Here is a 14704-nt window from a genome sequence, read left to right as displayed (position 1 = left end):
TTACTTCTGCGAGTAGAAAAATTAATCCCACTGAGCTGCTGATAAATTCTGACGAAAACAAATCCTTCAGAAAGAGAGCGCTGTCAACCATCTCGTCGTCTTACACTAAAAGCACCACCCGCTTCTTCTTTCCAATATTCTCCACAGCTCTGGCGTCGAGCGGCACAATCCCCATCACTTCTCTGGACGGCAGCAACCTGCTGTTTGCCAACACCTCTGCTGGTAACACGCCCAACCTGGTGACCACGCCGCTCTTCCTGAGCCCCCAGAACCTGTCGCTGCTCACCAGCAACCCCGTCAGCCTGGTGTCGGCCGGGGCGGGGGGGCTTCAGGTCACCGCAGATGCTCATCATCAAGCCACCACAGCTGCTGTGCCTGTGCAAGCCTCGACCATTACCACTGCCTCCAAGGCTCAGTGAAGCCAGTCAGGCTGCATCCCGAATTAACGCCCTATTTCTTATGTCGTGCACTACTCTTATCACACCATGTAGGGAATAGGGAGGTCGTTTGATATAGGCTCCGTGCTTCACTAACCACCCCACATTCTTTCCATTGTATCTATCATTATTTAATCCTTTTTGCTGCCACCAAAAAGAAGAGAACCTCGAGTGAGGTTGAGGTTAACTTTTTATTTTTTGTTTGTTTGTTTGCTGTCTTTTCCTTTATGATTCTTGGATGTTTTTTCCACAAACAGTAGCCAGATGGACACTGTTGTTGGCCTGCCGCTCCTCATGAACCTTGACATGTGTCCAGGAAGAAAATATCCTCGGCACCATCAAGCTGTTCACATTTTGTATATATATATATATCCTCCTATTTCCAGGTCAGAATTTTCTCTGAAATACTTCTAACCAAAAACTTTAGGATTTTGCTCTTTTAACATTCAAACTAAACTGATTTACTACTAATTTCACAATATTCATCATCACTAATGGGGATCTGTGTGTTGCCCCATCGTTGATTATCTCTTGGGTTTTTGGACAGGCTTTGACGTAAATCATATCAAAGTTATATTTTAGAGACTTTTTTCCTTTATCTTTACTGTCTGTATTTTTTGACATTTTCAGAACTTTGTAAGTCTAATATTAAGTTAAGATTTAACTATCACTTTCTAATCGTGGTTATAAGGCTTTAAAAACAAGTAATAAGTGGCCGATATAAAGGTTATCATTGCTTTAAGGGTCGGAGGGACCAGATATGTCTCTCTGAGTCTCTCTTTCTGGAAACACTGAGTTTTACATCGCGCTGCGGTGGCAAAGTAGCTGCTGAGCTTTTGTAAAACGGCGGTCTAGGTGTGGATCATAGACACTGATAGAAAATGACTAAAAACAATATGTTGAGAGCTTTAAAAAGAGCTGCACACATGCAGTGCCGTGTCCGATTAAGGGTGATTTGTTTTTGGATGGTGATCCATTGGAAAAATGTACATTATGTTTGGATTCAGAGGTAGAAAGTAGAAGTCTGCATGTGTTGTCTACAGCTCAGGCAGGTGCTGAGAGTTCAGTGACTGCATAAGGCTGTGCGGCTGACTGGTCTGTGTCGAGGAGGACTAGTCAGGGGGCATGGTCATCATACCAAACGTATGGTGGCGTCGGCTAGATGAGGTTATTGTATTGTGTTTTTTGTTTTCTTTTTTCTTTTTTAATAGTAGTACCGTTGTATCTACTTGTGCACAGTATCTGTACCAAAAAACTGGATTGATGAGCTGCAGTCTGCCTTTTTTGGGAGGAATGAAATTCTGTCTTTTATTTGTCTGCAGTCACTTGACTGGCTTACGTACTTTAAGATATACCAAAAATATTTGTTAAAATAATTGCTGTGTGTAGTCGGTGTAGCTTAGTCTTGTCAATATATTTATGAGTACAGAATCTCTCTTCATTGTCAACAGATTTTAGAAATGCAATATTTTGATGATCATTTTCCAAAGATGACCTTTTTTTTTTTTTTTTTTTTTTTTAATTTGACCAAGTGTCTCATAGCTCAACTTTGAATTGGCAGCAAAACTGACCAAAAAGAGAGAGACAGGCGAGTTGTGGCATGAGAAAGTAGTTTCCTTTTACTCTTTTTGAATTGATTTGTATCACTGGGGCCTCACCCCGAATGCCTGATTCTGGATTTCTTTGAGCCATTTGATGGCTTGTTTTCCTTTTTTAATCAGTTTTGGCCATTTTGGTAGCAGTTCTGGACTTTTCTGAAGCATAATAGAAAGGTTCTGTTGTTTGGTTTTGTACTAATATTCAGCCATAAAACAACAGCTTGAACCAAAGTGGTTTTCCTCAGTAGTTGCTGTGCCTGTCCGAGCACACAAGTTGCCGTTCATGATCTCTACTCTGACCACTGCTATAGTAAAATATTTTCCTCTTCTCTCACCTTGGTCAGTACCTGATAATTCCTGATTTGGTGCTGCTGGATAAGGATCACAGAAACTTAGCTTTAACAACTTGCTGCTGAAGCTCCGGGTGGAGTTGCGCTGTTGAGAGGCCCGCATGCTTTCCTATAGCTTTATGACTGCACCCTGTGAAAATCAGGTTTTGTGGTTTGGACCCTCTCATCTGGAGGGCTCACCTATGTAACTGCATCGGATGACATACTACACCTCCTCTCAGCACCAACATTGTGAACCAGCATGTTAGGAAACAATATGCTGCTCCCCAAATCTGTCTGCGGACTAGTTTAAAACGCGCCAAATTATCTTACCCAACACAGCGTCGGGCTAAGTACTCTTATGTGCTACACATTCAACTAAACCCCGTACAAAAGTAGCATTGTTCTGCTGCTTCCAAATAACAAAACGAATTACCAGAGTGATTATTAAATCACTGAGACTGTAAGCAGCAAAATTTGTCCATGTTATCCTCTTGTGTACTTCTTTTCTGTTATTGATTTATTTTGACTGAATATACCTCAGCAGCACTTAAACATAAGGTTCACCTTTTAGACATTTCTGTGTATAGAACAGTGTAGAATGTATAAGTACTGTCTGGCTTACCATTCAGAGTTTATACTGATGAACCACACATAGGAACCATACATTAAAAAGACAACCTACTACTGCTATTTTCTAGTACTACTATTTATGGGGTATTTCCAGGTTTAAATATTATTTTGAGATCTTTCTTGCCAAAGTAAAAGCCTTTCTCTTTGCAGCTCGGCAGGTGTCTGGCTGCTCACGTTGCTGGTTTCCCTGTCTCTGAGGCCACGATGGGCCTAAAGGACTCAGTCCTGTTCCAGTGCTGTTTGTAGTTACTAATGAGTCGAACGTGTGCTAGCTGAACCAGTTGCCATCGGCACCATAGGATGTTACTGAAATATTTATCTGAGGAAAGACTGAAGAATTAGAGAAACGATCTTTTCTTAATTCTATACATATAAATATATATATAAACACTTGTAAGATATTCATATTTTATATTTGAACCAGTATGTTATCAAGACTGAATGTAGTGTTTATCATGCTTACTCAAAAAATCTCCCCTAAATCTTCCTTTTATTATTACGAAAGAGCAATTTTTTTTTTTGAAAACTGTTAAGACCAAAAAAACTAGAAGAAATCTGAGGCCACGCCTCGGTGGAGCGTGAGTCGCTGACACCTGTGTCTGTCGTGTATCTGCGAGGACTTTTCTACGGGAGGGTCTCGTTCAGGCGCTCCTGACAGACACATCCTGTGGTTTGGTAGGAGACTGAAGCATCTGATCTTAATCTTTTAATAGATTTTTGTTTTTGATTTTTTTTTCTTTTTTGTTGAGTCGTTTGTGGACTTGATTTGCTGTGCTGTCTTTAACAATCATTTGACTTTTTTTTTTTTTAATATTACTTTATGCCTTTAATTGTTTTGTATAGTGTGAGAGGGCAAGATCACTGGCTTTCTTAGTTTGACAAAGAAGATTAACATTATCATTTATGCCTTATTGTTACGTAGAAGACATGAGCATTGTAGCATTGTTGTTGTGTGTGAGTGCGAGCTTGAGCGTTGAGCTCACCTGGTGCATTGTTTTCAGCGAAACAATACAGTGTACTTTGGGCATTTTGGTGCGTGCGATGATTACGTTGCTACCTATGTTTTTAGGTGTGACTCAGACAGGTTGAATACCTGTTAGAAAAGCTTTACTAATAATTCCAGCAGGTGGGTGTGTGTGTGTGTGTGTGTGAGTGAGTGTGTCTTACAAAGAGAGAATAGTGAGGGCAGTCTGCAAACCATTATAGTGCATTTTTCCCATCTTCCAGCGGGTGTTTGAGAGTGATTTTTAAAAGGGTGAGACATGAGAGTACTTATTTTTGTTGTTTGTCCAGAGGGGGGTTCTCTACTGATTAACTAGAGCCTTTAAGCAAGCCAGTTTTTGATTTATTATGGTAAAACTACAGTTTGTGTTCTACTTGTGATCTTATTAGCTGACAACTGATGAACTTATTGCCACTGACTTGGCTTTAATGCTTCAGTTTCAGCTGGTGATTCAGAGATTTTGACATGCGCTCGTGGATCAGCCACTCGTCAAGTTGTTGTATGTTGATCCACCACACTGGTTTGCTGGTATTTAACGTTGACAAAGGAAGTGTGGAGCACCAGTAAGGCAAAGGAGCTGTTGTATACCTCATTTCTAACTCAAGACTGAGTGAAAACCTGCTTTAATCTACTTAAGAAATAAGAAAAATATTTTATAAAATCTCACAAAAAAAAAAAAGATGAAAATACTCAAACTTGTGTCTGTGGAGAAGCCTGGTCATACCTGTACTTAGTGAAGGGTGTCGGAAAAATGTCGCCACAAGGGGGAGACAAAATTCACACCAGTACCCATGAATGTCTGCTGTTTTTCTTTCACTGTTTGGTGTTCTCTTGCTGCACACTGATATATTTCAGCATTGGGTGGAAATTATTTGTTGTAACTTCAGATAAATGTTTCTTTTGTCCTTAATCGTCAGTTCAAAGTTACTCTCTATGATATAAATGGGTCATTTGATTAATGTGGTGTAGGTACACGTGCATTTTAACACCCCCTCTATGTTTAAACATTTTTTTAAGTTTGACAATCCTTTTTTTTTTTCTTTTCTTTTTTAATTTTTAATTGTATTTTCACTCGGATCAGGTACAGGTATGAACAAGTCTTCCCACATGACGGTGCGCTGTCGCAGCCCGCTCTCGCTTCCCCTGTGATACCAACATTAACCAAAGACTTCTAACTTGATTGTATACGAACGACACCATCTCCCGCCCATCCCCGTCTCACTGCTCAGCATCAAATCCCGGCTGCACGCTCTCACCCGAGTCCTCGGTTCATCTGTAAAAAAAAAAAAAAGAAAAAAAGGAAAAAAAAAAGTTTGCTTTTTATTGCATGCGAATGTGTATCCGCCCGGAAAAACAAAACACTCCGGCATCCCGCCGGTGCAGCGGTTTCAGTGCCTGTGGGCGGGGATCGGAGGGGGCTGAGCGGGAGGTGAGCGGGCTTCTCTCCGACAGACACGAACCAATCCGGTGGTAGCTGGGTGATGTTTGTTAATACACGCTGAGGGTTACTCCTGTGCACACTGTACATGCTCAGGACTCTGTATGTTTGTTTGTCTTGAGCGCTGTTGCTAGGATGTTCCCCCTCCACTCTCTTTCTCTCTCTCTCTCTCTCTCTCTCTCTCTCTCTCTCTCTCTCTCTCTCAAGGACTGTGGTGAAAAATGCTGTTCCTGCCTCTCACAGTGCGTGTGTCTCTTCCTCATCACCTGTACACTGTAGTCCCAGGACATTACCCTGTTGTCTCCAGGAATATACATCCTGCGGTCCCTAAAACTCACTGCTGTGCCCCCCCCCCTCCTCTTCCTCCCTCCCACCTTCCCTCTTCAGCTCTCTCCTTTGACATTGTCTCTTCACTACAGACTCTGATCAGCTGTGACACTATGCATCATGGTCCTTCACTCTGCATGGACTGTGTCCCTCCGGCTCAGACCTCTGGCCGACGGGCTTCAGTGACACTTTGTTTAATGCTTTACTCTAGGTGAGGTTGTAGGACCTCACAAGCGCTATCCCAAAGCAAAAAATCCAAATATTTAACTTTTGACAAATGCAGATACCAAAGATATCTCTCTGTCCTGTCTCTCTCTCTGTTTTCTCGCCCTTCCACCCTGCAGCATGTGTATTAAGAGACAAACCCAGCACTGGCTTTAGTCCTAGCCTCAGTAATTCCAAAGCTTAGATGTATATTTTGGTATATTTCTGAGATAAACTTGCGTGAAAAGCGTCTGTTTCTCATTTGTTTGTTGTAATCTCCTTTTTCTGTCACAGCATGGAACTAATTGCAAAACTGTCTTACTCTTGGTAGGTTAAAGATATAGTATTTTTGTATGTTTTTGGGTGTGTCGTGTGTGATTTATCAGTTCACAGCCCAAGTGACCATGGCTTTCAACAAGAGAGGAAAAATAAGAAAAAGAAAAAAAAACGCCAACCATGTACATATTAAGTCTGTGTATCTCAAGAAATGCATTCTGTAAAACATTTACTACTCACCTTGGAAGCTTGGGCTCATCTAAAGGAATGTGTCCCCGTTTTATTTCCCTTTTTTCTTATTCTGCAGTCTGACAAGAGTTGACTTTCCAGGACTCTAATGTAAGGAGTTTTGATTTCCATTATGGACTACAACACTGAGGGACACTGCTCCGATCTGACTACAAGACAAAAAAAAAGAAAAAGAAAAAAAAAAAAAGCCTCCACTTGTGGCGGCATAGAACTGAAAGATTGTGTAGGAGTTTTAAGTATGTGAATCAGGATACATAGTAGATTTTGATGCATTTGTCTGCTGTATTTTTGTTTGTTTTGTTTTTATACACATATAAAGATAATCTTTTACTGTAACTGTACAGTTCTCTTTTGTTGTAAACATCATTAAACCATTTTCCAAGTGTTTTGACGTGCTTTGTCTTTAATTGGACATTCAGTTACAGGATAAAGCTTAACTGGTGTAATGATTTACAGCAGGTGCAGGGGACTTTATGGATGGCAGTGTAGGTCGCTTCGTTCATCACTTTGGCCCAGACTAAAATATCTCAGCAAGTATTAGATCTATTGCTTGCAAATTTGGCACACACACTCAGGTCCCGCAACAGGATTAATTGTAATAATCAGGTAAAATTATCAATTTGTTCAACACTTAGAAACTGACCTTCCAATAAGCCTGTTGGGTTGAGCGCTAATTAGAGGTAACACTAAGCACCCCTATTTAGCACAACATAGACACTTATTGAATTGTTTAAAACACACTGTAATGTAGTTGTAAGGAGATATTGGAGTTTATTGATGCATTTATACAATGTGTCTTAATTGAAAAATAACTTACAGTTAAGGAACATGTCCTCATATGTGCTTACAACAGTATAATGTTAGAAACATTTATTAGATGTTGTACATGCTGATAAAATGTGACCTTATTAGCAAATGTTAGCTTACTAACACACAGCAAACATTAGCATTGTCATTGACACCATTAGCATGTTAGCGTTTAGCTCAAAGCAGAGCCATTAGCACGGCTGGAGACTTTGTTTTTACACAAAATGTGGAATATTTTGTGGATATTTAAAAATCAAAAATGAAGTTTGATGTCTGTTTACAGTAGAGAAAACAAGTGTTCTCACTACTGATTAATTTGTCATTTTTTTAACATTTGGTTTATAAAATCTAAAGAAATTTTCAAGTTGCAATATATTGTTAATCAAAGTGATGTCTTCAAATTATCTTTTTTGTCTAATCAGCAGTTCAAAACCCAAAGATACTTAAGGGACTATCACTTATAACAGAGGAAAGCAACAAATCTGGATCCACAGAATATCTGGCATTTTTGCTTAATTTACAATTTAAACATTTGATTATTATGATTATTATTATTATTATCATAATAGATGCTGCAATGAACAATGCTGCTGACTCAGGAGTTGCCATGCACGGCCTCACTGGGGAGACTTAGGTGGAAGTGGGGCGGGGATGATCAACGATTCATAGGGATCTTTATCCTTCTCCTCAGGTTGGGTCGACTGTAGGGGAGATAAAGATTAGACCATTTCTCTGCACGTTTTCATCCACATTGACCAAAGATAATCTTATCTCATCCACATAAGCAGAAGAGGTAAGACAACCAGATCCTGATGCATCTTGTCTTGGTATTAGTTCAATTATCAGATGATGGCCTCACTCATTAAATATATATGGCACCTCTTATTATTCCAACCAAAAGTAATTGTTTTCTTTCTTTAAAATTCATTGAATTTTTTATGATAATAATGGAGGTGTCCCACCTTCAATGTAAAACACTGTAGATGACTTTGTTTGTTTCTGCTCATTGGTTAAAGTATGACCAATAGTATTAGCCATTTATTTGTTATTTGATTTTTCAATATGGTCAGTATAAAAAGAAACATGTCTACACGTCCTGCAATATTAAAGCATTCTGGATCACACAGTGGGAAAATTTTATCATCTCTCAGGATGTTCCCAATCAACAATATATTTGAATATATATAATATATATACTTTGATAATTTAATTCTAAATGAACCCTTAAAACAGCACAATGATGCTCATGTTTATACAGGGTTTTGTAAAGGTAAACACATCGTGCTATTCCACTCGAAATAAGAGCATGGCGACTTAAATTTCGTGCCACCAAGTGACACGTTTTGGAGTTGGACCACACATTTAATTAGAGATGGGCTCTGTGTGCTCACAGAATATTTGATTTTTGAATATTACATCCGAGTCCCCGTATGTCTCCATACACCAGTAAAACCAACCCTGGTGCTCCCACCAGCTGGTCGATGAGCAGCTACAGGATTTGTCTTTACGTAAGATCAGTACAATCTGACTTTCTACTGTTTTTGGGGCGTTCAATATTCTAAGAATATTTATGAATATGAATGCAATTTAGTGTACAAATTTCCCTTTAAGAGACCCTTTCTCACAGCAGACATTGTGACATTTCAACATCCAGCTGCTTCAGTCTGTCTGTCCCGACTTGCCTTTCTCAAGTCAAAATGTGTACTGTGAAAAAGGTTGATGGGGAAATGAGATCCAATTCAAATTATTTGAATTTTAGCATAATTTCTTAATTTTTACTAAATGAATGGGCTGGAATTTTTTTAATGTAAGATTTTATGGGTTGTTATGGTTTTCACACATTTATTTTGCTTAAAATAAGCAAAATAAACACATTTATGTAAAATAAATGTGTTTTGACACCACAATCAGAGCTACATCCACATTTTCAGGAAATACTAATAAAACACTCTCACCATTATAACCAAAAGCTGTGATACTTCTTCGTTTCCTTTTTATTTTAACCATATCCCACAGCTTTGAAAAGTTTTATTTTATTTATTGAAAAATTTTATTTGACAGCTATTGTAAAGGAATGTAAATCCGCCTTACCTCAGATTTCTTTTTCTTGGCAGCCTTTTTCTAGAAGTAAAATACGACATGGTGATTGACAGTTTCGACTGAAGAGGTGAGAAAATGACCTTTAAAAGAAATGACTTACCTTTCTTTTTGATGGTTCAAGCACCTCATAAGGATCAGCGTCTTTTGGTCTCTCAAGCTCCTATAGAGGAAAATATGAAATAATAAATAAATACAGAGCCACACAGTTGAGCAGCAGAGTTAAACATTATCTGGTGTGTGTGGTGGAGGGTGTCGGTCTTCCTCACCTGGTAAATGCCACCATTTTCTTCCTGTTTATTCAGGAGAAATACACAAAAATGAACTGAACCGAACTGTCCTCACACAAACATGTATTTAATATCAGTTAATAACCAGCCAAGAAACAGTGGCCATGAGCAGCTACTGTCAAAAATAAAGATACTGAGGGAAGGGAGACTTACGGACACTACAACAGCCACAGATGGTTTGTAGGAAAACTACACAGAAACAAAGAAAATAAATCTCACAAGCTTTTTAAATTAATACATTGAATAACAAGTCTGTAACTAATTATTCTTTTCTTGAAAAAGACATCTCAGTGAGACCGTCTGATCATATAAAGATAAGATAAAATGAAATAAGATAAAACGTGTGTTGACAAATTGGCATCGCAGGTTACAGGCACCTAGACTCATGTCTTCAAATAAAATCTAAAACAACTGAAACAACGACAGAAAGTTACAAAACAATCACCTCGGGGTCTCTGATTATTAGATTCAAATTTCATTCTTTACCTGCTCAACAGTGAAAAGACTCAAAGGTAATAGATTTTTAATAATATAAAAAGAAATTCACATCTTAGAAGCTGTAACACAAATCTTATTTTCACCTGTTGAATAACTTAAAATTTAGAGCTGCAGTGCCTAGAAGAGCAATTAACAGGCAACTATTCTTTATATATATATATATATCAATATATATATATTGGGAGTGTTGGTCATATAATACATGAAATTTCAAGATGTCCAAGATGTCTGTAGGAAATTAGAGAGAACATTTTCAACCATTTATTGATTAATCAAGAAAATAACTATAACTTGATCATGAAAATCACTAGTTAGTGCCAGCCCTAAACTGAGTTATTAAAACTGTTAATAAAAAAGTATCTGTCAGTGAACTAAACAATCAGTTGATTGATTATCTTTATCTGGGTTCTGATAACCCTGAAGACTTTCCTACCTGTACAATAACTCACCTTTTCTCTGAAGAAGAACGCAGTGGCGACGATGCAGTAAATCATCAGGACCCCATCCAGGAAATAGCAGATGACCGGTTCAGCGAAAAAACCCTCTAGAGAACAAACAAAAGAGAGAAATACTCAGAGGTAGCTGCATGAATGTATTAAAGTTATTATATTATTATACTGCAGCGCATTCTTTAAGGTACGAAAGTGTTTCTCTTTTGTGAAAATATTCCTCAACTACGTACATTTCAGAGGGAAATGTTGTTTTTGGTCCACCACTTTTATCTCACGGATGTATGTAGCAGTTGCTTTAGCTTGCAGATTCAGATTAAAAAAAATAATATAAGACTTTCTTCATTCCTAAAAGGGAAATTCATGTTACCACAGCACAAGAAGCCTGAGTGGTAAACAGAAAATGAATTTAACTTCTCAAAAGAAGTTTTATTTCTAAATGAAAAACTTAAATAAAAAATAAAATAAATGGGATTGTTAACAAAAGCTATAAACATTATGCAATACAATACATTTGACTACACTGTTCAACTATCATTAATTTCTATTATTTAATATAATGCATTAAATGCATAAAATCTGCTAATTGAGTATTATTCCATAATTTAATTTACGGTTAATTTTCTTTCAAAAGTGAGTGTTTGGGAAACTATTTCCAATGCAAATGAAATTGTTTCAAGTTTCTTCCAACATGTGATTTTTGTGGAGCAACCAGCTTTATTGTTTCTACAGACACTGAATTTTATGACATTTTTAAACAAGCTGATTTAAAATTTAAATCAAAAACAATAATGTCCTTGCTGAAATAATTGATTTAAAAATGTTTTTAAAAAATTGTATTTTTAGAATTAAATTACATAATATCTACTGTATATATATATATATATATATATATATATATATATATAATAATAATAAAGCCCCATTAAAGTTTTTTGAAGAGACATTTTTCAGTAAACTTTTACCAGAAAGCTTGTGAATGCAGGATTTCCACTTGGACTGAAGTATTTTAATAAGTGGTAACATACACAACATATTTAACATCAGACAAATATCAATGATGTTGGGAAAATATCTTGTATCTTCACTGATCTCAAAGTTTGGGGAATTTTCATTATTGATGTTCTACCTTATTTTTCAACAATAGTAAATATTTAACTTTTCATACATTTTCCTGTGACTTTTTGTCAATTTGAATTACACAAATAAAGTAAGTAAAATAAATAATAAATAATAATAAATAAATAAATAAGAAATTTCAATAAAGAATATATTGCATTAAACTATATCAATGATTTGTGCAGATATATGTGTAAAAGGTCCAACAGTGCAGCTGCTGTAGCAGCAGGTCTCTACAGTAGATGTACTACACATAAGATTAATATAAGTATAAATGTATGTAAGTATAAATAATAAATACAATATACATAAAATATATGAATATACACGCAGCAATGTTATTCAATATCTAAAATATATTCCGTTTGTAGTTCAGTATAAAATATATTCATAGAAAAAATTAAAAAATTGTGTAATATGCTGTGATATATAACATAAAATACATTACATAAATAACATAATAATATAATGTAATGTCTTGCAAAGGACATGGCACACTACAATGTAGTTGTGTGTGTGTGTGTGTGTGTGTGTGTGTGTGTGTGTGTGTTGTGTGTGTGTGTGTGTTGTGTGTGTGTGTGTGTGTGTGTGTGTGTGTGTGTCACATGGTACTCAGGATATTCATTTAGCATCATGAGATGGAAAATAGTAACATAGTGAAGCACATCAGAGAATTGAGTAACCTCTGAAACAGGAAATAAGATATCTGCATCTCAGTATGTGAAGTTTCTTCCTGTCAGTGCGATTGGCTGCTTTGAGGTTTGGTGAGACTCATTTATCTCACTGTGTGGCTGGAAAAAAAAAGGCCATGTTGTGAGAACGCAGCTGGTGGTTGCTGAGGCTAAACGTTGATCATAAAATCTTGATCTTTACTTCAGGATGTAACATTTCTTCTGCTCTTAAAGGGATAGATTTAGAAAAGTATGTGTTGCTGATAAGGTCAAAATGAGCTGTTTTACTAGTCAAATGGTTACCATGGCAATTCTTGAGCTAACCTATACATTTTGTTTTATCTTGTTTTTTCTTTCTTCTGTGTGTAAGTAATTAACGGAGTTTCGTAGGTTTGAACAACGCTTGGCTGTAAAACTTGTCTTTAGAAGTGAAAGGAATAGTTTTACCTCACTGTTGAAGAAAGTGTATTTCACTAAATTTCAAACTATTCTTTTAACATAGTATATGCACATGCTATGCATCCAAACATTTTTCAAGCCCTCAAAATTTGATTTTAAATTCTACTGCACATCCTGAAGTTTCCAACGTTACCAAAATATCAGTCTGGATTTGGGGTAAATGATGCACAAAACATCTAAGGATATTTTCATTTGATGAGATGGCCAGCGCCATTATTTGTATATTTTACGCATCACATAACTAAAATTAAATTGTTGACTTGTTTGCCTTGGATGATTAGTGAACACTCTCTTCAGCGTTTCAGATCACATTGTACATGTTTCCTAATCAATAGTTAAGGATTGTTGCTATGTCCGTATCATGGACATAATGAACGTTCATTTTGACATTTCTTTTCATGAAGCAAGATAGACTGTGATCAATATGGCTGCACTCAATCAGTGGTCAAAAGGTTACAAATGTGCACCCAAGTAATAGATAAAGTAAAATAGATAAATAGATAATATGATATAATATGTCCGTGGCATCAAGTGTTGTTCACTCATGACAGTGTGTTTTCCCGCTGTGACAGTTTTGATGTTTTATCACATTTTCCTGCAGAAAATGAACCGTGGAGATTCACCTTTAGTGTTTTCAGATGCAGTACAGTGTGTGGAGGGAGATTATTTATTTATGCATGCTTTCTTGTAATCCCTTCATCACGATGAATCTGACTGAAATACATGACAGGACCTGAAAGTGGTTTTCATCACTTTGAAAATACTTTTCCCTCCACAAACTCTCCCTAGCTACGACATAAAAGAGAAACTCTGGGAAACATCAAATGCTCACAAACTTCATGCTCATCAAAACTCTCTCAAAACTTCTCCAGTTAAACCCAAAGAAAAGAAAGGAAATATATAATTTTATACTGCGTGTTTACGCTGCTTTGAATTATAGTCACATTTATTTATAAATAGAATAAGAGGAAGAAAATAACCAAATTGCATCTGCAGTATGTCAGATTTAAGAGTGATTAATATTATGTTTATATCTAAATTTCATTTTTGTGCCATCAATGAACAGTGAGCTCACTAATAAGTCTCTATCAATTTGTTTCCTGTGTTCCATATATAGACAACTATTTTTATATCAGTAAATGGAAAATGTTTAATAATTTCCTGACCTTGGAATAGAACCACAAATAGCTTTACTCTTTCCATGTGATGACGCTGTGTGTAGGAAATCGCCTGTAATCTTGTTTGTGACTCTCTTGCTCTTTTGCGATACAGAAATCAGAGGGGAACACAGATGTTGTCCTCCCTAGAGATATTATTTCACCAAAACCTGAGTGAACAAGTCGTTTAAAGTCATTTAAAAGGGTCAAGTGCAGCAACCGTTTGGACTGTCAGACATTTGAACAGTGAAGGCCTGTGTTACGGAAGATACCCGTTCTGAGTCAGGGCGTAAATACAAAACACATTGGAGTTTCACTAAATTATCTCAGTCTCTTTACACTGACTCATTTACAAAACCAACCAGGTGATACAGCTTTCTTCCCTCAGGTATACCTGCATGTCAGGCCAACTTATTTTTCATTTTGGAAAATATGGATTTGTTTCACTTACCAATACAAGAAACAGGCACCGGGAGCACAAACAGCAGAAACACACCTGTCATCAGCGTGTCCATGTCTCTATCTCTTATTCTATCTGTAAAAACAAGGTTTTCTTTCTTTCTATCTTTCTCTCCTGGCTGTTTTATAGTTGCTTCAGTCTCCTCTCACTCTGATCAGAGGAAGTGGCTGAACTGACTACCTGTCAGTGGACTAAGACTTGGT

The 14704-nt window shown here is 36.9% G+C and overlaps 2 protein-coding genes across 6 annotated transcripts in view; one reads left to right on the top strand and one right to left on the bottom strand.

Annotated features, from left to right (window-relative positions):
* pou2f1b (POU class 2 homeobox 1b) overlaps positions 1–6879 on the top strand; it is a 21015-nt gene extending 14136 nt beyond the window's left edge. For all 5 annotated transcript variants that reach the window (XM_056389146.1, XM_056389145.1, XM_056389143.1 and 2 more), the window contains one exon: positions 148–6879. In XM_056389146.1, coding sequence (XP_056245121.1) covers positions 148–419 — 272 coding nt within the window. In that variant the 3' untranslated portion in view covers positions 420–6879. The remainder of the gene's footprint in view (positions 1–147) is intronic.
* cd247l (CD247 antigen like) lies at positions 5029–14704 on the bottom strand. Its single transcript, XM_056389147.1, has 7 exons — positions 14493–14704; positions 10636–10730; positions 9842–9877; positions 9668–9691; positions 9502–9561; positions 9393–9422; positions 5029–8002 (listed from the first exon to the last, which is right to left on the bottom strand). Exons 1-7 carry the CDS (start codon positions 14554–14556, stop codon positions 7919–7921), a joined length of 393 nt encoding a protein of 130 aa, XP_056245122.1. The 5' UTR covers positions 14557–14704; the 3' UTR covers positions 5029–7918.

Source organism: Seriola aureovittata, chromosome 11, assembly GCF_021018895.1.
Source record: "Seriola aureovittata isolate HTS-2021-v1 ecotype China chromosome 11, ASM2101889v1, whole genome shotgun sequence".
Taxonomy (NCBI): domain Eukaryota; kingdom Metazoa; phylum Chordata; class Actinopteri; order Carangiformes; family Carangidae; genus Seriola; species Seriola aureovittata.
This window is presented reverse-complemented; position numbering and strand designations above follow the sequence as displayed.

Bases quoted from the DNA above. Each gene is read 5' to 3' on its own strand.
- cd247l (XM_056389147.1), bottom strand. From the start codon at position 14,556: ATGGACACGCTGATGACAGGTGTGTTTCTGCTGTTTGTGCTCCCGGTG. The intron at 10,731-14,492 runs GTAAGTGAAACA...TTTGTTCTCTAG, and splicing joins GGTGCCTGTTTCTTGTATTG to AGGGTTTTTTCGCTGAACCG. The intron at 8,003-9,392 runs GTAAGGCGGATT...TCTCCCCTACAG, and splicing joins CCAAGAAAAAGAAATCTGAG to TCGACCCAACCTGAGGAGAA.